The sequence below is a fragment of the Urocitellus parryii genome, chromosome 5 (assembly GCF_045843805.1).
Source record: "Urocitellus parryii isolate mUroPar1 chromosome 5, mUroPar1.hap1, whole genome shotgun sequence".
Classification (NCBI taxonomy): domain Eukaryota; kingdom Metazoa; phylum Chordata; class Mammalia; order Rodentia; family Sciuridae; genus Urocitellus; species Urocitellus parryii.
This window is the reverse complement of record NC_135535.1, coordinates 202191550-202217246: the sequence shown is the minus strand read 5'-3', so window position 1 is coordinate 202217246 and position 25697 is coordinate 202191550. Positions and strand designations below refer to the sequence as shown.

The following is a 25697-nucleotide window of genomic DNA, read 5'->3' as shown; positions in this document are numbered from 1 at the left end:
TAAAGAGCAGTGAGCTTGGGGCCTGACATCTTGCTCTCATACTGAGGATTGAACCCTGGGGCACTTCATCACTGAGCTTGGTCCCTGTCCTTTTTTTATTTTTAGTTTGAGACAGAGTCTTACTAAGTATGTGAGTCTCACTGTGTTGCTGAGGCTGGCCTTGAACTTGTGACCATCCTGCCTCAGCCTCCCGACTCACTGGGATTCCAGGTGTGGGCATCACCACAGCAGGCCTGGCATCTCATAAGCCACCAGTGCATGTTATCGTGAGCACAGTCCCTGGCAGTGAGGTCTGGCTTGGGTGGGACAGTTGGGGCAGTGTCAAGGAGCACATACATGAGAAGAAAGTTGTTCTTGGACAGAAGTGGCAGTGGACCCTGCCTTTGTAGGGTCCATGGGTCTCGTGTCTATGGATCCAATATTGCCACCTGATTGGAAGTTTAAGACCAGTTTATCTGTTGAGTTTTGCTTTGAAGGTCATTGAATTGTAGGTGAGAAAGGAGCTTTAAGCTTCTGGAAGCCAGCCGGAGCAGCTCCAAATTGGGTTCTGGAGTGCCAGATTGGTGTGTGTGTGTGTGAGTCCCCTTACATCTGTCCCTGTACGTCTGTCTGTCCTCTGTGGTTAATGTAGTTATAGCTAGGGTTAACGGTACCTTCAGCTTTGACCTTCTGAGGCCTTATCTTGGAAGGCTTTTTGGTTTGCTAACTTGGAAACTCAGTTTAGATTATGTTTGTTGAACCAGAGAAGAGTGTGCCTGAGAAGTTCCTGCAGAACCTTGTCTGATGGCCCAGTCACCGCAGCATTGGCCAGTGCCACATCAGATGTCACCTGTGTCACCTCCTGGTGTGCATTTGTCTTCTGAGCACTCTCTCAGGTGGTAACCTTGGCTTGGGTCTACCTAATTAACTTGAGAGAACACTCTGGAGGATTTTGGTTAATATTGCAGATTAAAATTTGTTGTTTCTGTGTGTCACCCATTGTTATGGGGACAGCTGAGTGAAGTTAGAGCAGTTATTGATTCCGAAGGGAGTGATTCTCAGAGCCAAGTACTACTCTGCTGATTAATATTCTGAATGTTTAGAGTATAGTGAAGCTTGATTACAGAGAGGAGGGAACTCTTACTTTCAAATTCTTCCTGACATTGTCACCTACTCTGGTTAATTAAGTCATTGTTGACATAAAGGGAATCTTTGTTTACACCCGCCCAGTAGGAGCTAAAATAAAAGGGCTTTTCCAACCCTGAACCCTTAATTACTTTCCCACCCTCACAAAGTGCCATGATTCCAAAAACCACCAACCTGGGAAACAAGCAGTTTACATGCTTTTTTTTTTTTTTAAAGCCATTTTCCCAGCAGTCTTTTGGGGGGACCAGGGGCCATGCTGACCCGGACCAGAGCAGGTTGATCCAAAGTTCATAGCAGAGGAATTGAGTGTGGGATCTGCATGGAGACCTCCCCAAGTCAGATTTTTCCAGTGTGCTTTAAGTCCTTTGTTAGAAGTATTGTAAATGCCATAATATCAGCCATACGCATTTAATTGCAAGTTAAAAGAAAAGCAAGGAAAAAAAGAATATATCCGCATACCAAGAGTGAATGATTTAAAATAATCTTCTGTTTTGCATTATCTGCATCTTTGTTCCTCAATATGAGTGTTAATATTTAAGAGTTGACTGTAACTCGAGAGTTAGCTTAGGAACAAGGACTTATTCTTGGTCAATTAAACCAAATGCAGGCTTATGCAGTTAAATACACAATGAAGTACTCATTCTTTATTAGTATATGAAGTATTTCACAATTCATAGACAAAGAGCTGTGTTTAATATTACTTCTAGGGCAAAAATCTGGCAAGTCCAGAAGTGACATTGGTATAAATTTCTATACTGACTCCCTCTGATCTGAGTTTGGGGTGTGTGTTTGTATGTGTTCTGCCTGCTTATTTTAACCAGTTAAAAGACCGAACATGTACTTATGCAAAAAAGCCCCTCACCAGCCCGACCTCGTTTAAGCCTTTTGGGGCCCAGTTGAGGGTGAGAATTCCCATAGCCAGCACCATCCCATAGGAAGGATCCCAATATCAGTCAGACTTAATGAGTAATTACTGGTTAGGAGAGAGCTGGGGCAGGGTTTAAACAGGAAGAGTGTGTTTAATGTTCACTCTCAGTGAAGTGTAGGCGGTGCCCCCACCCCTCGTGGACTGTTACTTAGCCCAGTGACTGTTCCAGGCTGCCTACCCCCTTTCATCAGAGCCCGTCTGACTTTTCCATTCCCCTTTCAGCCAATTTTAGTCTTTAAAGGAAGACATGGGACGTTGATTTGGGGGTGCCAGCCCCCTACGTGAGCTGGGAACTGCAGTGGGCTGGCTTTCTAACTGCTGGTCCGGTTCTCAGCAGAGAAGTGGGTGCCGTGGGTTGTGTGCAGCTGCAGAGAGATGTCTCTGGTCTTTATTTTATTTTTTTCCCCTAAGGGCTGAGGTCTTTTATCCCTCCCCTGTGTCCCTCATCCCAGTGAGAGCTGGAGAACAGGAAGGCTGCTCCTGGCTGTGTTGCAGGTTGCACACCCTCCTCCCGGAGTTTCCTTGAACTGACTGTCAGTGGCGGGGTCCCAGGCCCGGTGACTGGCCACTGAGCCTGGTGTAGAGCGGAGCCCTGGCTGGGCTCTGAGTAGTGCGCCTCGTGTCTTTTTGGTGGCGTTGTCAAGTTGGAGTGAATCCCAAGAGCTTAGCTTTGACCTGTTGGGGGCCCTGGAACCTGACGATATAAGCTGTGTGTGGCTTCTGCTTTGAGCAAAGTGAGGCACTGAATCCTCCATAAACTGCCCGCTCCCTCCTGCTGTACCCAGCGGGACACCAAGTGACCTGGCTTGGTTGTACTCTGGCCTTGGTTAGGGAAGGGGAGGTGTAAGGAAAGGGGCTTAAGGCTGATGCATTTGATGGAGAAGTGTGGTGAACAGGCTGCTGGGTACTTCACATGGCTGTCCTTCCTGTCTGTCCCCTTCAGAAATGAACAAAGGCCACACCAGGTTTCCCTCCCTGGCTCTGATTGCTTACTATCCCTGGTTTTGGCGTGATAGAAAATCCAAGATGGTAGCTCCATCAGTGTGGCCACAGGCTTTTTGTGGCCTCTGTTTTTATAATGTCAGGCCTTTACCGTTTATATTAAAATTTTTTTTTTTTTTAGTTATAGATGGACACGATTTTCTTTATTTCTATTTATTTATTTTTATGTGGTGCTGAGGATCAAACCCAGTGCCTTACATGCTACCACTGAGCCCCAGCCCCAGCCCACCATTTATATTTTGTTTCTACAAACACGTATTTAACGACTGGGACAAACCATGGTCAAAGTGTAGGCATGCTTTAGATTGTCAGTGATTTTGATTTTGGAAAACTTGTACCATGATGGAGTTTTAAGATGTTGGATGTGTCATTTATTCCGACTACCATAAGTACTCACACCCCACTGTGGACTTTTGCCACATCCTATGAATAAAAAAATTTTTTTGACTGGCCTGAGTAAGGGACCTAAGCTATGGCGTATGCTTTCCTTTAACTCCTTGTCTGACGAACTATAAATTCCAAGTCATTTCTGACCAGAATGCATGCATCTAGAATTTCAGGGTATGGTGAACATGTTTTATGAGGTTAAAAATAACTCCTAAGAAAAATGCTGATAGAATTAGGAATGAGAACAAGGGACATATTTATTTACATGATTTATGTTGCACCTTCCTAGAAACAGCTCAATTCACAGGTCTATTATGAATAAAGTGAACTCTGTATAAATTACCATGATTATTTTCTAACCTCAAAATGCCTGTGTTACTATATGGGACCTGTTTTGACACTTGACAGTTGACTTATGAAGTTTTTTCCCCACATGTGGCCAATTGTTATATTTTAAAAGTGTCCGGACATTGAAAGAGGCCAACTGTGTGTGAGTGTGTGTGTGTGTGTGTGTGTGTGTGTTTGTGTGTGTGTGCATGCACATGTGCATACATGTACAGGGGACCTGGGGGGGTGTTAGAAACTGAATATCAAGATTTTCAGAGGTCAAATTGAGAGTTTAAATTCTTTAGTACCCTTCAAGTTCAGAAGTCAGTTGACAGTGGGATTGCCCTGAAGTCCCATGGCTGCCTTCATCAAACTTCCTTCCTGTCCTGCTAAGCCTCCCGGATTTCCACTAAGACATGCTACATTCTTAGATGGCTGTAGTTGGCACACTATTGAATGTATCTTAGGTGATATTAATTTGAAACCATTCACATCTTTCAAAGACTAGGACTTCTCTATACGTTGGATCCAAATCCTGTAATGACATTAAAAAATGAATTAATAAGGTTGCTTTCTGGAGACAAACTTGCAGAGGAACTTGGCCTTGGGAGTTGGGTTCCAGTGTCTCCAGTATCTCCTTGTGACCTTGGACAAGTTAGATAACTTGTCAAAGATATTGAGCCTCAAAGATAATATCTATCTTGAAGGGTGACTGTGCAGATTAAAGGCAAATGACGCAAAGCCCCTCTGCAAATCCCGGCCCAGGGTAGGTGCTTAGCAAATGAAGCTTTCTTCCCTACCCCACCCTGCCTCCTTGTCAAAGTGAATTTAAAAACAATATTTCATAGGCTGATAAGATGTTTACCGTACAATATACAGATACCATGCACTATATAGATCTGATGATAAGTTTTACATTAATGAAACAGAAAACAAGCTCTAAGCCCTGGGTTTGTCCAGCCCTTCTGATTATCTTGGGCTTTTGCAAGTCTCAAGGATTTTGGAGAAATGAAGCCCTTCCAGTTACTTCCCATTTGTAGCCCAAATGGCTCAGGGTTCACATTTTTCTCTCTTGCTGAAAAAAGTCAGTTACAGCTGTACAGTGAACAGTGGGGCACAGTCGCCGAGAGGCACAACATGTTTTGGCAAAGGAGTCTCCTGTTTGAGGTTCCCAAGGGTTGACTTAGGCCCTGTGAAGATCGGGGAGGAGGTAGTGGGGTGCGGGGGTGGTGGAGTGGGCTCTGCTGTTCAGGTCAGTGAGGGAGTGCTCTGCCTCCCGTGGCCACGTGCCTTCTGCCTGCTGGAAGTCCCCAGGTGCCCAGGTGGCTGGGCTTGCTCAAGCAGTCATGGTGGGACCCACAGTGGGGGCGGGGCTGAGCATTCATTTGCATGGTCTCCCCTGGGAGCTGCTTGATAGGACCGACCTGGGGGATGAGATCCTGTTCCTGTAGCGGGCTGCCTGAGATAATGAGGATGAAATAGTGATGGAGACGGGAATGAGCTGCCATTCATTAGGTGGCTTCTGTGTGTAGGAGGCTGCACTAGGTACTTGGACATTATTATCTCCAAGCGACAGATCCTAGGTGCTCCTATTCTCATCTTATGGATCAGGTCCTAAGTGACTCCTCTTAAGACCTCCCAGGTGGTGAGCAGGCTCAGGCCTCCGAGTGATTTTATTGGCCCAAGACAGATTTCACAGCTGGCTCTTCCTTCCTGAGCAGGAGGATGTTTTGAGGAGCACTTCTTTCTATTTCCTCTTCCTTTCTGTGCTGGATCTGCCATGGGACTGTGAAACTTACAAGGACACTGGTGGTTGGTTGTTTCTTTCTCGTGTATTTACACCTATTTTCCTAAAGTAATTTGAGGAAAGATCTCAGACAATGGAACTAATAATACCACTTTGTGATTCTTCTGGAGTGGCTTCTGTTAGGGGGCAGCTGATCAGTAAGAAGCCAATTCTCTCTGGCTTCTGGTCCCAGGGAGACCACTGGGAGGCTTCCCTGGGCCCCAGTGACCAGGCCAATTTGGGACCATAAGGACATGCAGGTCACCCCAGATCTTCCTTGACCCAGTGCTTTTGGGGTCTGCCCTGGAGCCTACAATCCATTAGCCTTTTTGGCTGTTGCTTTTTTAATATGTCAAGCTTTTCTTCCCAGTATCATTTTTTTTTTTTTTTTTTTTTTTGGGTATGGAATTGAACCCAGAGGTGCTTAACCACTGAGCCACATCCCCAGTCCTTCTTATTTTTCATTTTGAGACAGGGCCTCGCTAAGTTGTTTAAAGCCTTGCTGAAGTGTTGAGGCTGGTCTTGAACTTGTGATCCTCCTGCTTCAGCCTCTCAAGTTGCTGGGATGACAGATGTGCACCACTGTGCCCTTCCAGCATTTCTGATTAGTGATTCAGTGGAAAATGAAGGCCCACCCGTAGGACCCCTGAACCAGGACCTCCTACAACCCGTGATTATGGAAATGACAAGTACCAAAGCCTGCCTGGCCCTTCCAGTTACTTCCCTGCAGAGATTAGGAACAGAGACTAGGAACTCCCTCCACAAAAGAGAAAAATTCCAAGAATGAAGGGGCAGAAGTGGAGACACCTTCCCTTCCTTGGCCAGGAATGGTGTCCCTAGGGGAAAAGAGGCCAGGTGATAGAGCGCTTTTTAAAGCAAGCAAAGTTCAATTTGATGACTTAAATAAAAAAGGACTGCGTGGGTCTCTGCACAGTGGCTGTGGACGCCCAGGGTCGCAGGCATTTAGAAGTGTGGGTTTAGTGGTGGAATTCCTGCCTGGAAGGAGCAGGGCAGCTTCCCCTCTGATCCCCGCAACCCTGGAGCTTGGCAGAGACTTTTCTGGTTGCAGGTCATTAATGTGGCTTCTTTGAGTTCCATCGTTCATTTGTTCTCAGTTTATTTTTTGAGACCCTAGTATGAGTTATTTTCTGTGGAAAAAGAATAGCAAGCAGAAAACAGCCTGAAGTCCTGTCAAGCAGGGAGACCAGCTTTTGTGAAATAATGGTGAAAAGGAAGGGCCACTTCCACCCCAAGGTGAAGGTGCTGTGAGGGAGTGCTTGGCCTGTCCGGGGACGTGGGGAACCCCAGGAGGCCGAGTGCTGCCCTGGAATGAGGCTGGTGGGTCTGGGTACCAGGTTGAGGATTTTCTGGGGACTTGTGCACCTTCTGAGGCTGGCCTTCACCTCAAGGAGGTGGTCATCCTCCTTGCTTCTCCAGCAAACTTGCTGCTGGACTTCCCGGCAGCCTTCTTGCCCATCAGGTTGCCCCTCCTCCAGCCAGTGGATCATCCAGGGCCTCTCTGCTGTCCCCAGCTGGCTTCTGTTGACAGAGGTGGCCCAGAGGCTGTCTGGTGACCCTGTGCAGCTCAGAGGCCACCCCGCCTCCATTGCAGAAAGGTGCCCATCCTTGGGTGCAGCTTGTGAGGATGCCGGGCCACGCTCTGCAGGTCGGGCCAGCCTGCTCCCTGGTGGTCTGCTCCTGGCACTCTCTCTCTCTCTCTCTCTGATTGGCAGCTTCTTGCCAGGCCATCTTGGGGGCAGGGAGCTGGCAGGGCTGGGCAGACAGGAGAGCCCAGCGTGGCCCGGCAGGTAGTGGTTTGTACCTTGTGCTCCTGGGATGCCCTGGCTGCCAGAGGCCAGCATGTCAGGAGGCTTGTCCATCCTTTTCCAGGTCCAGCGCTTCTGGGGTCTTGGAGGGGACTTACTGAGGTGGGGGCTCTTCAGAGCTTTTACCTCTATGCAAAGCTGTGGTACAGGGCTGGGGAAAAAGTTGACCAAGTGGGGCCATCTTAATTTGGAATTTCCTGAATTAATGTGGATTTCAGTCCTCTAGGACAGTGTCCCCAGGAGGGGGAGTTTTGCTTTTTTCTGCAAAACACCTAAGAAAAGTGATTCTTGTGCCTCTGACTTGCCTTCCCTGGGCTCTGGGGTACAAACTCATGGGAGTCAGAGTGAGTTTGGGAAACCCTCTGTGAGGTCATTCCCATCTAGCTGCTTGCCCGGGGTTCCTTGGGCTACCTCTCTGCCTCCAGCTACCACGTAGGCCTGGCCCTTACTAGCAGAGCCCCAGGAGTGGGATCAAACCCGTTCAGTTGAGGAGGGCCATCTGTTTCCCTGTCTCCAGCTGCTGCCCCTTCCTTTGCAGATGGCTGGGATGCTGCTGGGAGGGACCAGTCCTGGGGCACATCTGCAGCCTCTGAACGGGTGTTGGAACTGGGGTCCTGCTGAGAGAAGAAAGGCCGTGGCCTTTAAATAAACTTGCTGAACAATACCCCCAAAAGGTCCTCGCCAAAGGAGCAGGAGGCAGCCCTGCCCTCTTGGAATAACTCTTAACCCTGACCCCCCTTTCTTCTGTAGCTGTGCCATTAGAAGTATTCTTTTATTTCTAAAGTACTCCTCAAGAGAGGGCCTGGTCTGTGGCTGGGGAAAATGTCACCTAGGATTTGGACATTGATCTGCCCTTTAGGGGACTTTGAGAACGAATGTTTGCACTTGATGAGTATGTACCACTTATTGATTATTTCAGTGTCAGGGAGGGGCAGCCTTGTCCCTGCTGTAGCTTCTGGGAGCCACAGGTAACAGTGGACACTTGGTTCTGGAATGCAGTTGCATGGCTGGCCTGAGGCACTCTGGAATGCAGGCCAGTGACCCAACATGCTGGCCCTCGGCTCCTGGGCCTCCTGCCCATGGTTTGATTTACTGGCTTATTCCCAGGATGCTGTGGGGGTTGTGATGAGTTATTCAGCCCCGAGCCTGCTGGGATCTTGGTCTCTAGGGAATTCCGTGGGGTATTACTGTGCCACTCGCATAAACATCAGGTCGGTGGGGCGGAGGTGTAGTAGGTGGCGTTTTAATAAGCCGTCGGCTGCTTCTCTTGCTAAATCAGTGGAGCAGGTGTTGGGCTTGGGCGTTGATGATGATGAATCTCACAAGTTCTTCCCAAGTTTAGTTCCATTTGGGTACGTTCCAGGAGTCCCTGCTTAGGTAACTTACATGTACATGATGTGACAGATTTGTTCATTTGAAAGAAAACCCTGTTTTGAAGTCAGAGGAATGCTAATGGAGGTTCTCACGGGGCTGGAGAAAGCTGTCTGCTGACCCGTTAGTATCAAATTGTGACCCATGAGGAGGAGCCCAGGACGGCCCCCCTGCCCAGGGTGGGGCCAGCTGCAAGTTGGGGTGCCTTCTCTCAGGTGTGCCTCTTTTCAGGGGCTACAGAGGCCTTCTGAGGCAGCCTGGGGTTTGTCCTTAGGTGGCCTTGGCTAGCAGCAGGAGACTTGGAGGTGCCTCTGTCCTGGAAACCAGGATTAAGGGTCTGGAACTCTTGTCCTAGGACAGTGTGGCCCTTGGAGCAGCAGGTTGGCCTCATCTGGGAACCTGGGGCAACTAGAGTCTCAGTCCCCAGCCCAGACCGGCTCCCCTGGGGCCTTTCTCTGGGGCCTAGGAAGGTGACCTTCATGTACAGTAAAGTCTGAGAAGGAACTCAGGTGGATGGATTGACCTGGGAGGCAGATGGTGTTTGTTGCACAGGCTACACAGAGAAACAAAGGCTGTGGTGTCCTGGAGATGGGAGCAGCAGTGTCTGCCTTGGAAGCAGGAAGTTTCCTAGGGAGATACTTGAGCTGGGCTTTGTAGACTGAATAGGAGCCTGCTGGGCAGAGGAGCAGGAACAGGCCTCTGAGGGCAGGCAGTCTGTGCTGTGAGGAAGAGTGGTCTGCGGCAGGTGGGCCCCAATGTATTCTGTGTAGAGAGGTCCGTGCCTTTTTATTTGTTTTTTATTTTTTTGCTGTAAAGGTGGAGCCCAGATGTGCTTTTCAGAACACCCGGTGTCCTCGATGGCCCGGGGAGTGGATGGGGAGGCCCTGGTGATGGGTCAGGCTTGTGCAGAGGTTCTGTGGAGAGACGGAGGAGGCATGGCGTGGACTGTGGGGTGGTGCTTTGCCTGGGCTTTCTGACCGCTGTCTGAGATGGGCTTAATAGGTGAGGGGTGCTGGAGCAGGGGTGGGGACTCTGGGGGGGCTCCGAGCTTGAGCCGCTGGACTCCATTGGTGACTCCGTTCAGCAAGAGGCCGGGGGAGGGGGTGCTGAGGGATGAGCTCTTACTGAGGTGGGCCTCGCTCCTGGGGCCTTCTCTCATTTGTTAAGGTTCCCAGTTTGCAGGGCAAGAAAAAAATGAAGGATTAGAAAAGCCAAGGGCTTGCTCCAAGGACACGGTGGGTAGGGGGCAGAATTGGGACTTGGGTCTGCTCAGCCTGCATGTTTAGTATCCCTGGCCTCACCCTGGCCTCTTTGCTAGGGAAGGGACCAAGATGAGACCCCAGCCTTAACAGAGCCAGGGTGCAGAGGAGGCTCAGGGTGTGGCCGTGAACCCGAGGGCAGCATCTCCTCTGCCACTTGGTAAAATGCAGAAAGCTACTTAGGGCTGGTGCTGTCACCAGGTCTTGGAGATGAGGAATTTGGGGGAGGGGCAGAGTGTTAGGCTTCAGAACTAGAGAAACCTTCCTTTTCCAAGGTGACACCTCAGCAAGCCTCCCAACCTTAAGATCATGTCACTAAAGGTGACCCACGTGGCTCATTCCTTCCCCTCCTGGGGGCTCAGGTGCTTTTCCTGATGCCGGGATGTGGGGAGGACATACCTGGCTTGCTGCTGGACAAGCGGGGTTCTGGGGCCTTCGGTCTTCAGGGCTAGCTTTTGGTGACGAGGTTTTCAAGAACAGCGTGTCCTCGGCACCCCTGCAGAGAGTGGGAAGCACCAGCTTTCTCTGCGAGTGCATTTCAGGAGGCAAGAGGCCCAGGACCAGTGGGCAGGGCGGCTGTGACAGACTCCCCATTGTAACCCCGAGCAGGGAGCGCGGAGCACTTACACATAACTTGTAGTGCAGGTTTCTACTTCCTGGGCGCTCTAGGACCTGATGGCTTCTCTCTTTGGGACATGCTTTTTGAACAAAGGCTCAATTTTGTAATTCTTGCCCAAGCAAAGCCGCCAACATCCAGGCATTTTATGCCTGTGGATCGGATTTGATTTGCACATCTTGATGGTCCAGTGGGCATTTCGCTCTTGTGAGTATAAGAGTTGAATGCAGGTATTGTGACGGGGTGAGGGGGACTGTCCCTCTGTGCCTCTATGCCTTTTGGAAAAAATTGTCACGAGCTGGTGAAATTGGGAGAGAGGGGGATGCTGACCAAATCTGGATGTTTTTTCTGATTCCACTTTAAGTGATTCCACTCAATTCCACTTTGAGTCCCAGTGTTGGGTGACCAGGGTGACCAGGGTGCCCCGTTCCTCAGTGAGTACATTCCTAGGCCTCTGCTCTTTCTACGTTTTTATTTTCTCATGGGCAACAGTATGATGTCATTCAAATGTAGAGAGCTGTCCACCCTGCCTCTCGTAGAGGGGCCTAAATTGTGTGAAGGGCGTGCCTAGAAATAATGGTCACCATATTGGAGACATTAGTTATGCTCTGTCTGGTCACGTGGTGGGGGAGCCAGGCCAGAGTTTCTGGAGCCATCAGGCTGCTGCCACAGAGGTAGCTGTTAGCGGTGGTGACAGTACCTGGTTCCTGGGACGCAGCATGTTGAGTTCTGACATGTGACATTTCAGCCCCGTGCAGGGCTACAGGACGCCAGACAGTTGGCTGGGAAGAGGGAGAAAGGCCTGCAGCCCTTTCCTGGACACCTTTTCACCGCTTCGGCTTTTTGTCCCCAACTTTGTGCTGGCAGCATTTCGTGAGGATGAGAACTTTTTTTTCTTTCTTTGATTGAACTTGAGGCCCCCCACAGGCTAGGCCAGCACTTGAGCACTGAGCCACATCCCTGGCCCCATGGGTGAGAACTTTATACTCTTTATACTGGGCAGAGTGTATGTCCCCTCACCCCCTGTTAAAGGACAAGTAGCACCTCTGCCTTGTGAGGCCTGTGTTTGACGTTGGCTCTTGTGAAGGGGGCGGGTCTAAGGCGTCTGAGCTGAAGCAGCTGCGTGGGGGCCGCTGACTCGGTGTCTGTGTAGAGTCCTTGCTGCAGGACGCCACCGAGGGGACCCCACTGCCTGAGTTCTGTGCGAGCTTCACCAAGACCTTGTCATTGGAAGTGTCGGGCTGGGCTCTTCCAAAGCCCCAGATCTTGCTAAACAGCTCTGGGTTTCTAAAAAGCCAGGCTGCCCATGCCAGGTGTCTGTCTGTCTGTCTGGATTCCCTCATTTCACTGTTGTGGAAAATATTCCAGGAGTGCGTGCGAGGGGGGTTCTGATCCTGTGGACAGAGAACTGGGCGTTGTCCAGCTGAAGCGTCTCACCAGGACCTTGGCATGGCCGTGCAGACCAGCCTGGGGCCAGGGACATGGTGCAGGCCAACTGGATGGGGGACCTCTGACCCCACCTGCATGTGCTGTGACTTTTTGCAGTGACTTTTACAGCTTGATCCCGTGTGTTGCTGTCAAGACTCTGGCAGTCCCTCAGCATCGCGTTTGTCTTGTACCAGGTGACAGAACGTCTGGGGGGCCACCAGGAGCCCGAGGCCACTTTACTATTTTTGCTGCAGATGTCCCCGGGACAGGGCTAGTGGGCCTGAGCCCTGCCTGCAGGTGCGGATGGGTTTAGCCCCAACAGGACATGACAGCACAGCCCGCCAGGCCCGCTAGCCCCCCCTGTCCCCGCCCCTCAGCTCCTCCTCCTCCCGTCTGTCCCTGCCCCTCAGCTCCTCCTCCCCTTCTCCCTTTCTTCTGTCCCCTCTTCTCTCTTGGCCCCTTCCTCTGCCCCTTTTCTCTCCTCCTGCTCGACAGCTCTATGTTCAAGGACTTCTCTCCCCTCCCTGTCTTCCTCTCTGTGGGGAATGCGCAGGGACTGGGTGACCCCGTAGGGAGGAGCCCTTGGAGGGGCCTGGTCCCGGGACCCTATGTGTCCTTGAAACTGGATCCCGTAGACACTTGAAAAGGCGCCATGCTGGGGACACCCCAGAAACCGCTTTCTTGGTGACAGTGGAGTGTGGTTAGTTGTCCTGTTGGCACAAGTTGCTCTTTCCCCCCAGAAGTTTAAGCCCACGGAGCGTCCCCTGGGATGGCGGGACAAGGCAGGCCGGGGCTCCCATCTGTTCTCTGTTGGCGTTTGGGCGCCACTTCAGAAAGCCCGGGGGAGAATGGGCAGGCTTGATGAGAAGTGACAGTCTGGGTGCGGCTGTAGCTGGACCGGCAACAGGAGGTGGGACCACGCAGCTTCCCCTGTCCAGGCTCCTCTGTGGTCACAGCATGTCCTCCCGCTGGGCTGGGGAGGATTCAGCTGGGCGGAGGGGGCAGCCGCTTGGGCAGGGTTCCCCCTCCTGGGGCTGCCTTCACCTGCAGCAAGGCCCCGCCCCTTCATTTACCTACAGAGCTTGTCCCAGGTGACATCAGTATGAGGTCTCACCCACAGGTCAGGACCTCTCCCTGGATCTGCTGAGGGCCCGGGAGAGTCATGAGACCCTGCCTCAGAGTCCCTCTCCCTGCTTGGAGACCCCTTATTTCCAATTTCCCACTGGAATTTTGGAGGAGCACGGGATTGAGGGAGTTCTCGGGGAGGGCAGAGGCTCTGGGGAGGGCAGGAGTCACAGGCTCATGTGGGTGACTCCTGGGGACGTTACCCTCGCTCTTTCTGACTCTCAGAGCAGCCTACCTGTTGAGCCCGCCCCGGCTGAACCAGCTGCCAGCTTCTCCAGCGTTGGAAGCTGGGGGAGAAGGCCACCCGGTCCCCGCTCCTGGGCAGCAGTGCCTGGTGCCCGTGCGCTTGCCGCAGGTGGAAGCCAGAGCGCCGAGCCCGCCCAGAAAGTAAACTTGTCACCTTGTTTGTTGAGCAGTTTTAGGTAACATGACACAGAATGCCCAGGGTTCGTCCCAGCTTGCTTGCTTGCTCCCTTTTGAATTTCAGTTTATATTATGGAAACTATGTGGGGACAAGCCCTCTCTCTGTGGAACCCTCTGGAAGAGCATGTGGTGTGAGCAGAGTGGCTTCTGGAACCTTCTCCCTGTTGCATTTTGGCAGGACAGAGGCGCAAGGTGAGGCTGTGGGCCTTGGGAGAGGTGAACCGTGTGCTGCAGCATCAGAAACACCAAATCCAGGAAATGTTGATATTGCTATAAAAGGCATTGTTTAGATTTCCCAGGGAGCTCCTTGCCCTGTGTCAACTGTCATATTTCACAGAGCAGGCCGTGCAGTGAGGCGGAGTCAGGGAGGGAGTGGCCCGCGTTAGTGGTGGGCAGTCCAGGTTGGGGTGGCAGGTGGGGTGTGGCAGGCACGCACCCCTGGTCCCAGCAGATGAGCAGATTGTCTTGGCCCCTCCCAGAGCAGCATGAGGGGCTTTGGTCACGCTACTTAGAGGGAGTGGGCTCTGAGGCCACACAGAAGCCAAAGCCCCAAGAAAGCAAATGGCCTTAAGGCAGGACAGGAACAGGGTAGCTTCAGCGGGGCCAGCTGTGTGGTCTCTACTGTGTGCCCTTGGGCAGGGACCTGCGAGCTGGGTCACTGGTTGACGCTCTGGCCCTCCCCTCTCCTTACAGCTTCAGCCTGTCCCTCCTGCTGTCCCCTTCCTATGCCTTTCTTCATGTATCCCCTCTTCTTCTAGTCTGTGCTGGAGTCTGCCTGGGACGCCCAGGGGTGTGGCAAACACTGCAGACACCCCCCCCCCCCCGTGGGAGGGCCTGTTGCCTAGCTCAGGGAGGAGGAGGGGTGTCTTCTGAGTTTGCCTTTAAAGTTGTCACGGCTCGATTTTATGGATAAACCTCATTATCTTACTGATGCATTCAGCAGAGAGAGTTTACTGTGCTTGTGGTTTATGATGTCACTGGAAAATGGATGACAGTTTTGACCTGGGTTTAATGGAAATAAGATCCATTTTTGGTACCTGAAGACACCCTAACTGTCCACAGAGACGGGAGCCAGCCTGAAGTCGCAGAGGTTCTCTGTCCTTTGATCACTGGTGTTCCCAGTCGTGGTGAATGTCTCTGGAGGGTCACCGGGATGTGCTGTTGTCCACTCAGTGGGTTATAGTTGGAAGGTCAGGTCCACACAGGGAGCCCCTGGAGCCTCACAAATAGTGGCTGGATATTTGGGCACCTCTGCTCTTCGTTGGGGAGCCTGTGGCTGGATGGAGAGTCCCAGGGTGTCATTTTCTTTGCCCCCAGGGTAGCACCCCAGAACCCATCATCTCGTGTCCAACCCAGAACAAGACTCTGTCCCTTGTTTTGTTTTTATTTTTTATAGGACAGTGGAATGCATTACAGTTCTCATTACACATATAGAGCACAGTTTTTCATATCTCTGGTTGTACTCAAAGTATATTCACACCAATTCGTGTCTTCACACATGTACTTTGGATAATAAAGATCATCACATTCCACCATCATTATGACCCCATGCCCCCTCCCTTCCCCTCCAACCCCTCTGCCCTATCTAAATTCATCTATTCCTCCCATGCCCCCTCTCCCTATCCCACTATGAATCGGCCTCCTTTTATCAAGGAAAACATTTAGCATTGGTTATTTGGGATCAGCTAACTTCACTTAGCATTATCTTCTCTAACCTCCATCCATTTACCTGCAAATGCCATGATTTTATTCTCTCTCATTGCTGAGTAATATTCTCTGACCTTGCTTAACTGGCAGGTGGGGATGTGTTTTGGTGACATTGTTCCAGTCATGGGGACACCCCTGGTTTCAGTAAGACTTTGTGGTTCATTGAGTTCACGCGAAGGAAGGGATTCTCAAAACTGAGATACCTAATTTAAAGGCTGAGAAATCATAATTGTATTTTCTCTGGAGAGGGATTTTTCTGTAATTGCAAATGCCTTGCTTATCTTTCTTCCCTCTGATGTCATCTGCGAGCATTCTATGACATGGAGTAGGCCCGTGGCCTCCCCTTATCTGAGGGACAGGACAGAGCAGATGGGCCACGAGGGTCTGTCGCCTCTCCTTTCAAGGAGGGAAGTTTTGTGATTTGACCCAGCTGCTTCCCTGCTCAGGAATCCTTGAGGACACATTCTGGCTCAGAGGAAAGCAAATTCCAGAACATTCTTTTTCTATTTTTTTGAGACAGGGTCTAAGTTGCAGTCCTCCTACCTCAGCCTCCTGAGTGGCTGTAGCTGGGAGTACAGGCGCACACTACCACACCTGGCCCGGGGAGTGGAGTGACAGGTGGTCCGCCGTCCCTCCCATAGTTCTCCTCCTCTCCCTTTTCAGCTCAGAGTCCCGACTTCTGAGCGTTTCTGTTAGTGCCTCAGTTCAGCTCCGTCCTGGAAGATCCCATCTGAGAACCTTCCCACCAAGTTCCCAACATCTTTCCCTTTGTCCTTTGCCTCTCGGCCCAAGTGGCCGCTCCTGGAGGAGCTTCTCTGATCGTCTCCCATCACAGGAGCCGAACCCGCAGGCCACGGGTCCCTCCGTGAGAGGACTCGGCTCTGCCCTGTGCCACAGAAGCAGCCCGGGCAGTGCGGAGCCTGTGAGCGTGGCCGGGCTCCAGGCACACGGTTGACAAAAGCAAACTGCTGCTGGCTTGGCCCCTGGACCACCGCTGGCCAGTCCTGCCCCAGATGGAGCCCTCACCCGCCACTTCTGCGTGGGCCGCTGTCTTGCTGTGTTCTTTCCCCTGCTGACGACCACCTCACACACTTTATATTCTTTTGTAGATTTATATGTCCCCTCTGTCACCCCCACCACAGTGGAAGCCCCACGAGGGCAGGTTCCTGTGTTGCTTCCGGAGAGTCCAGAACAAAACGTGGCTCCCGGGGGTGTTCAATAAGGAGCTGTGCGAGAGGAAAACAAGCCTTTGAAAGGAAGCCCGCCTGCCAGTGGGGCTCTTTCTGCACCTTGTCGGGGTCTTTGTGCCCCCCGGACCCTTGTGTTCCAGTCTGTTAAACATTTGGGCCCCTCTTGGTGGGGCCCCATGGAAGGCCGGGGTCCCCAGGTGGGCTGGTGGTGGTGGCCGTGGTTCGTGGATCAGATGCTTCTTGGGAGTGAGGACCAAGGCGTGGACTGACTGTATCTCAGTCATGTGGGAGATGTGTCCTGAGTGGACTCTGGGCAAAACAATCGCCTTGTGACACTGCCCAGCTTTGGAGCCGTCCAGTGCTGGGAAGGAGGCTTTGTGTTTTCCAGGCCTGGGGCTCTGTGTACCATTCACAGCCCTCGCTGCGGGGATGAAAGCTCACTTCATGGACCTCGTGGCCAGCCCCTGGTGGCCTTGGCTGTTCTTAGAGGCCAGCAGCTTCCTCCCTCCTCCTTTGGGGAAGTTAACGTGGGTGGGATCCTCTTGGGTCTGCTCCATCTTGCCCTGTGTCTCTGGGGGCTGTGATGATGCTCAGTCCTGCTGTCCCTGTGTATGCCACAGGCCCGAGGGTGAGTGGAGGACACACTGATCCACAAGACTGTGTCCCTCTCTGGCAGCTTTGTGTGTCCTCGGGGAGGCGGGACGTGCTCATAAGAAATATGTACATCCCAGGAGCCGAGAAGGCGGGCAGGTGTACAATGAGGGGGCAGGGCCACTTCCCTCTGGCCAGGTGACCAATCCAGGGCTTCTGCAGAGGGCCCTTGATCTGGGCTTGAAGGAGAGTCGGGTTGAACAGGGATGAGAGAGAGGAAGGGATACCCCCAAAGAAGAGAGAGGCACAGGAAGCCGGGAGGCTGAGGACCTGGATGTATGAGTTGGGGTGGGTGGCAGGTGGGGTTGGGCCATGTGACGTGGAATAAGAGGCGTCCAGGGTCAGTGTGGCACAGCCCCCTCTCAGCCGTGGACATTCTGCTCTTTAGTTTTGTCTCAAGGCCTCTGGGCATGTCCCAGCCTAGCCCAGCACACTCCTGACCAGCAATAGCTCTGTACCTGATCTCTCTCCATGGGACGGTTGGTTTCCCTTGAATTTGAGGCGTTTCATTTTAAGGAACTTGGTTTCACAACCAGAGGCCAAGTGTGGCACATATAAATAGATAAGTCGAGAGTGAGGGAGAGCGACGCACATAGTCCCGTCCAATCAACGCATTGGTAAGAGCCAGCGACTCTCTTACCCACGGGAAGTGCCACGGTAACGGGCTTTCCCAGGGGGACGGCCGAGCAGGCTTCAGGTTGGTGGTCAGCTTCGGCACGGTCCCGTGGCACATCCTTCCAGGCTGGGCTCTGGTTTGCTTCTAAAGACCTTCAGCTTGTGGAACCGGAGCTGGGTGCTTCCTCTGGCTGCTGTTTCGGGGCTCAGTCTGCCTCGGTCTACCCTGGAGCGTGGGCTGCTTCCTGGCTTCCTGGGGTGCGGGGAGAGATGGACGCCTCCTGGGGCCATTTGTCAAACAGGAACGGCTTCTCCTGGAACGGAGGGCCTCACTGACCTTGTTGGACGTTCTCTCCTCCCGCTCTGTCCCATCTGTCTCTGTCTCTCTCTCCCACTTTCTGCAGAGCCACCCACCAAATACCAAATCTCCCAACCCGAAGTGTACGTGGCCGCGCCAGGGGAGGCGCTAGAGCTGCGCTGCCTGTTGAAGGATGCCGCCGCCATCAGTTGGACTAAGGATGGGGTTCACTTGGGGCCCAGCAATAGGACAGTGCTTATTGGGGAGTACTTGCAGGTCAAAGGCGCCACACCTAGAGACTCCGGCCTCTATGCTTGTACTGCCGCTAGGACTGTAGACAGTGAGACTTGGTACTTCATGGTGAATGTCACAGGTGAGTTGGCCCGCAGGCTGCGCCCTCTTCTCTGGCTGTTTTCTGGTTAAAGTTGATTTTTTTTACTTTTTTTGCCTAGTGAAATCGTAGTGACATCTGCTAGTTGGCTGGCTGTGGGGCACACAGCTTCAGAGTTTGTTATTGATCAGTTTTTAAAAAATTATTTGTTTACTTTTTGAGATCGGGTCTTGCTGTGTGGTCCAGGCTAGTCTTGAACTCCTGGGCTCAAGTGACCCTCCTGCCTCAGCCTCCTGAGTAGCTGGGACTCTAGGTGCATGTCACCCCACCCGGATGACCCATTTTTGAAATTCATATGGTAGGACCTGGTCCTCTGAGAGGCCCATCATCATGAATGACCGAGATCTTGTGTGCAAGGCAACATCTTAAGACAGCACACTTTTACTGTTAATAAGTCTTGTTTCTCTTGATGCCACCAACATCTTTGGCATTTTGAATATAGGACTGAAATATGGAAGCTCCGAATTTCTGATTCCTTCATTAAAATATGAGTTCCTCTCAGCTTTCTTTCCATGTGAGGTGGGGAACCCAACAAGCCCCCTTTGGGGCCAAGGTCAAAGTTCTCTGTGGTCAAGTTCAGAATGTTAATGACGAGAAGGGCCACACAGGGATCATGTTTTGTGAGGGACCCATTTCTTTCTGGAAGGGGTCCCCAAATGCTGAAAAGTTCTCTTGGGGAGGAAAGGAATCGTTGGCTGTAACATAATCAGTAAATTTGCTGGGGACTTGAATGTTGTTAGAAGCTTAAAATCCAGTTCCAGCAGATCCAACCTGTCGGTGTGTTTAAGTAGCCCGGGAGCAGGAGGCGTCGAGAATCCCAACAGAGACCCACTGTCCTTCAGAGGGACCATGTAAGCCATTAAAAGCGACCGAACGTGGTCTCAGGCTCGGTGGTTCCTGGGTGGTGAGCTCAGCCCGGCGCAGGGCTGGCGGCGGTGACGGCGGCCCTTGGCTGGGCAGAAACACAGGCCTGGATGTGTTCTCTTGCACACAGATGCCCTCTCGTCCGGAGATGACGAGGACGACACCGACGCCTCTGAAGACTTGGTCAGTGAGAGCAGTAGCAACAAGAGTAAGTAGCCGCTGCCCCGAGGCCCGGGAGAGGAGCGCTGGGAGCTGCGACCCCACCGCCACCGTGTCCTTGTCCGCGCTGGGCCCCGCGGCTCCCGCTGTCCAGTGTGTCTGCTGTCCTAACTTTCAAACCTGAGAATAAACCGTGTCACTGTCCCCCCTTCACCACCGCTCGTCCTTTCTCCTGTGTCTGTCCACTCTGTGGAGACCGCGGCTGCCTTTCTCGTGGTTTTCTTTTCTCCTCCGGTTTCTCACTGTTCCGAGACCGGCCACACCCGCCTTGGTCATCTCCATGGCTGTCCACCGTGTCTGGCTTCATCCAGTGACTCTTGACCACGGGCAACTGCCTGTCCCTCTCCCTGGGACCTCCGTTAACGTCTGGTTGTCACTGTGGGGGAGGGGCACAAGTGGCATCTCACAGGTGGGGCCAGGTTTGCTGCTGGGACCGCAGAGACCGATCTGGTCAGTGTGCCACGGTGTGCGCCACAGCTGAGAAGCCCTGGCTTTCCAAGATGAGGGCCTCGTATGGTAGGCAGTGACAGGAGAGGGGCCAGGTGGTGTTTGCTTGTTCCGAGGCTGTTCACACTGAGCGCTGACCCCGAGGGTCCCTTTTATTTGGTGGTAAGAACGGGACTGGCCTCTCGGGGCTGGACAGCCTGGGTCTGAGTCCTGCTTTACCTGCCGCATCTCAGTTCCCCACTGAACACCTGTGCCTCAGTTTCTTGGGCTGTAAAATGGGAATAATAACCATGATCATGTCTTCCAGGTGGTTAGGTTAGGAGGCGTAAATGAGTTGACATTTGCACAGTGCTCCTGAAAGAAGACTAGGTGGCATGAGTTGCGTCCTGCCTTGACCTGGCTGGAGCGTCCCACAGTGATGGTCCTGGAGTTCTTTGCTTGTGTGGTATAGACTGCACTTTCTCCAGACGATTTTGTCAGTTAATTTAAACAGGGCCTAAATGATAAAACAATTAGTTTTTTTGAAAAATTGGCTTTTTAAGGAGCAGTTTTGTCATCATCACCCAAAGCCTCAGGTTCACCTCAGGGTCCCTCTTGGTGTTGTGCACTCTGAGTTAGGACGAGTGTCCGAGGATATGTGTCCACCATTGCTGTCATGCAGAGCAATCTGCTGTGTCCACCAGTTGACCCTGGCCTTTGTACTGTCCCTGTGGTTCTGCCCTTTCCAGATGTCCTGTGTTGGGGACGCACACTTCAGGTTGGCCCCTTCGTCCAGCAGTGTGCTGGGCTTCCTCCTCGTCGCCACGTCCTGACTGCTCCTTTCTTTTTGGCGCTGATGCTGTTCCGTAGTTCAGTGGGCCTCAGTTACTGACCCACTCACCTGCCCTGGGGTGGCTCGGTGGCCTCCGCCTAGGAATAAAGCTGCTGCCGACTCCGAGGCAGGTTTTGTGGAGATGCACATTCACAGTTCTCCTGGGTGATCGCCAGGGGTGCTGTGATTGTTAGATGGTGCAGAAAGAGTGCGCCCAGGTTTGTGGGAAGCCACCACACACCTTCCAGAGGGGCTGCGCCATCTTGCTTTCCAGATCCTCACCAGCTTTTGCTCTGGTCCCTGTTCTGATCTTGGCCTTTGGAGGAGGTGGTTGTGGTCTCTCTGTGGTTCTTGTTTGCATTCCCTCAGGATGAGCCAGGTGAAGCACCTTTTGTAGGTGCTTAATTGCCGTCCCTGCATCTTCTTGGGTGAGGTGCCTGCTAAGACCTTTGGCTCATTTTTTAATTGGGTTGTTTGTTTTCTTATTGTTGAGTTTTGAGAGTTCTTTGTATATTTTGGATAGCAGTCCTGTGTGTCTTTGCAAATATTTTCTCCCAGTCTGTGGCTTGTCTTTTTATTCCTTTGAGCAGCTCTCACAGCACAAAAATCTTCAATTTGCATGAAGCACAGCTTATCCGCTCTCTGTGGATTGTGGTGCTCTGGGTGTTGCTATCTAGAAAGCTACCAGCAAGGTCAGCTCTGTGTTATCTCCTAGGAGTTTTGTAGTTTCCCATTTTACATTTAGATCACAGTCATAATCTATTTTATTTATTTTTTTATTTTTATTTATTTATTTATTTATTTTTTATTGGTTGTTCAAAACATTACAAAGCTCATGACATACCATCTTTCATACATTTGACTCAATTGGGTTATGAACTCCCATTTTTACCCCAAATACAAATTGCAGTATCACATCGGTTACACACTCACATTTTTACATAATGGCATATTAGTGACTGTTGTATTCTGCTACCTTTCCTCTCCCCTACTATCCCCCCTCCCCTCCCCTCCCATCTTCCCTCTCTACCTCATCTGATCTTGTTCAATTCTCTCCCTTGTCCCCCCCCCTTTCCCCTCACAACCTCTTATATGTAATTTTGTGTAACATTGAGGGTCTCCTACCATTTCCATATGCTTTCCCTTCTCTTTCCCTTTCTCTCCCCCCACTGGTCTCTGTTTAGTGTTAATCTTTTCCTCATGCTCTTCCTCCCTGTTCTGTTCTTAGTTGCTCTCTTTATATCAAAGAAGACATTTGGCATTTGTTTTTTAAGGATTGGCTAGCTTCACTTAGCATAATCTGCTCTAGTGCCATCCATTTCCCTGCAAATTCTATGATTTTGTCATTTTTTAGTGCTGCGTAATACTCCATTGTGTATAGATGCCACATTTTTTAATCCATTCATCTATTGAAGGGCATCTAGGTTGGTTCCACAGTCTAGCTATTGTGAATTGTGCCGCTATGATCATTGATGTGGCAGTATCCCTATAGTACGCTCTTTTAAGATCCTCAGGGAATAGTCCGAGAACGGCGATAGCTGGGTCAAATGGATCCATTCCCAGCTTTCCCAGGAATCTCCATACTGCTTTCCAAATTGGCTGCACCAATTTGCAGTCCCACCAACAATGTACAAGAGTACCCTTTTCCCCACATCCTCGCCAGCACTTGTTGTTGTTTGACTTCATAATGGCTGCCAATCTTACTGGAGTGAGATGGTATCTTAGGGTGGTTTTGATTTGCATTTCTCTGACTGCCAGAGATGGTGAGCATTTTTTCATGTACTTGTTGATTGATTGTATGTCCTCCTCTGTGAAGTGTCTGTTCAGGTCCTTGGCCCATTTGTTGATTGGGTTATTTGTTATCTTATTGTTTAATTTTTTGAGTTCTTTGTATATCAGTCATGATCAATTTTAAATTAAGTTTTGTAAGGTCTCAGTCTGATATTTTGCCTGTGGATGGATGTTCAGGTGGGCCTGTCCCATTTGTTGAAAAGACTCTCATTTAGTCCAGGGCTTTTTAAAGGAAGAAGAAACAATAGATCTTAGGCACCTGGGAAAAATGTGGTACGTAAGTGAGGGTTTGGATTTGTCCCTGAGTCCCCCAGTTGCTTAGGCAAAAAGGGAAATGTTTTAGTTGATGAGAGTTCTTACTTTTAGGCAAGAGGAAGCTTAGGGCCATGGTTCTCAAAGTGTTGTCCTGGGCCAACAGCATCAGTATCGCTGGGGGTGGAGGGGGTTGTTGGAAATGCAGGTTCTCAGGCACCTTCTCAGACTCACTGAAGCAGAAACTGGGTGTGATTCTGATGCACATGGAGCTGTGAGATCCACTGGCTTAGGATTTGCACGTGCAGATCTGCCTTGGACAAGAGTTTGCCATGAGCCATTCTGTTGTGAAACTGGGTAATGAGGCGAGTAAAAACGTCATGTGCTGTGATTCGCCCTGGCCTTCTACGGAGTATTGTTTAATACAAAAACACTGACACAGCCCAGCGTACCACTGGCCTCTTTAGTTGCTTGGCTCTAGTGTGGAGCTGGAGGCCAAGAGTCAGGGGCTGTGAGTGGCCCTGGCTGGTGCCGCGGGTCGCAGTCGGTGGAGAGCACTTCTCCATTTATTGATCTGCAAAACCTGACTCAGGGCAGAAGGCAGCGCTGGAGTGGGTCATAGGCCTGATGCCCGTGGGCATCCCGGGCTCACACTGGGGGTGGAGTGAGCACGTTGGTGCAGTTGTCTGCAGCTCGGCAGTGATACTGCATGTGGGCGCCTTTGCTGCCCATCGGGACATCAGATTCCCCCAGCTTGGTTTGGCTGGCTTGCCTGCCAACTGTGTGGTCCTGCTGGTCAGGTGCCCTGCCAGATAGCTCGCCGCCACAGTCCACGTGAAGCAGTGAGTGCGACAGCAGGTAGAGCAGGCTGGGCATGGATCCTCCCTCTGAGGGCTCAGCAGACCTCTGGGTTTCCACCGTGACCACGAGCCAGCTGTCCAGTGGGTGTCCGCTGGGTGCCAGCGAGGGAGCATGTGCCTTGCTTTTTTCACCTTGCACCCGGGGGTTTTTGTAATTGGCTCTCGAATGACACCACTCTGGCCCTGAGATGGGCGCTCTGTGGTGGTGAAGGGCGAGTTTTAGCTGTCCCTGGAGGTGCTACCCCCGGGAGGGCCTCTGTTTGTGCCTGTGAAACATTAGACGCTATTTAAAGTGATAGCAGCTCTTAGCTGGCTGCGTGGCCTCTGCCATCTGTTAGTGTGATTAGGCTGGTCTGATTCACAGGTGCAGCCTGGGGCGGCCGAGATTAAGCAGCTGTGGCCTGTGCGGACAGAGGAATGCCGTGGCTGGGGTCATTGGCAAGGCGGGAAAGGGATGTTGCCATTAAAACAGTTTTTTGCCACCTCAAGTGTCAAATGCCTGACCTGATTAATAGGGAAAATTGCAGAAGCGCAGAATTCTCAGCATTTCCAGCCGCCTGGAAACACCCGGGTGCTCTCTGATTGCCTGGGAAATGCCACGTGGGGTGGCTTGAATGTTCCTCTAGTGAAGTTCACAAGCGAACTTCTGCTGACTGCTGACAGTGACATTTTGGGGCTTTGCTGGGGAGATTTTTGTCTCTTTCTGGATTAAGACATTGCATGTTTAGTTCTCTGTCTTCAAGCTTGAGAAACGTGGGTCGGGTTCTTCTGTTCTGATGCCTACGTTGATGGGTGCATTAGTGCTCATCCCGTGTCGGTGCTCAGCTGTGAGAAGGAAGGGCAGCCTCCTGGGAGAGGCCTGGTAGGTGCAGGCGGGGGTAGCCAGCCCAGCTATGATGGCCCAACCAACAAGAACCAAGGTGAGGGCCTGGGCTCCGTCCCGGCACTGGAAAAAGGGGGAAAAAAAAAAAAAAAGAAAAGAGAACTTAAGGCAGGATTGCTGAATTTTGTACATGAAACTGGTATCCATTAAGACCAAGGTGTTGCTTGATTTTTATAGGAATGTTCTGCAGTATCCAGGTTGCTCCTAACTTTTAACCCAGCTCTGATCCAGTCCCAAAGTGGGCTCCTCTGAGGGGGACTTTGTGTTTACACAGGCAGAACAAGTGGCTTGTTTTCTGTTTTATTGCATCTTTTTTTTTTCTTTTTAGTTGTAGCTGGATGCAATACCTTTAATTAATTAATTAATTTTTATGTGGTGCTGAGGATCGAACCCAGGGCCTTGCCCGTGCTAGGTGGGCGCTCTACTGCTGAGCCCCAACCCCCGCCCCTTATTGCATCTTGTCTGATAAGACCTGCTGGCTTCCCGGGGGCAGAACCTCCCTGGAGGTTGAGTGAATATTTTGTGGAATTACAGGCCTTACCTACATCTTTTATGGATCTGTTAAAAACAGAGTGAAGTGTAGGTTCTGTTCCATACATGAAGGAAATAAGCCAGTGTTTCTCAAAGACCATACCTTGGAACCCTGGTTCCAAATGATTCTCTGCCAAGTGAGTTGTGTTTTGAAATTTTAGAAATGTTGCCTGCCGTAACCCTTTCTTGGAGATGTACAGTGTCCAACAGTATAATCCACGCCTCAAGGGGTTCTACAGTAAAGCATCTGTCAGTTTTGTTTTTTCCCAGGCTTTTCCAAATGTATTGGCCATAAGACCCTTTTAAATAATACAGCCTCTATTAACATACCATGGTACATGATTTGGAAAACCCAGCAGGGGCTGACTTAGTGGGTCCGACCCTCACCCCTCTTTAAGTCAAGTTCTCCCTTCACAGATACAAAGGGCATTCTTTGGTCATATTTTAGCAGCTGACTAGCTGATGACCTCACACCTTGCCAGCGCTAGATGTTTCCCGAGCAGAGCAATCCTGTGATGTCATCACACGCCGGCTGCCAGGAAATCATGCAGCTATACATGCCCGTCAGTGAAACTCGTTCTCTC

At 51.3% G+C, this 25697-nt stretch overlaps 1 protein-coding gene across 3 annotated transcripts in view; it reads left to right on the top strand.

The window, feature by feature from the left end:
- Positions 1 to 25697, top strand: part of Fgfr2 (fibroblast growth factor receptor 2) — a 98782-nt gene that overhangs the window by 6323 nt on the left and 66762 nt on the right. For 2 of the 3 annotated variants that reach the window (XM_077798439.1, XM_026384229.2), the window contains exons 1-2: positions 18374 to 18437; positions 19450 to 19531. In XM_077798439.1, the coding sequence (XP_077654565.1) occupies positions 18422 to 18437; positions 19450 to 19531 (98 nt within the window). In that variant the 5' untranslated portion in view covers positions 18374 to 18421. Of the gene's footprint in view, positions 1 to 18170; positions 18438 to 19449; positions 19532 to 25697 lie in introns of those variants that run through there. The other variant, XM_026384219.2, reaches the window with a different exon arrangement.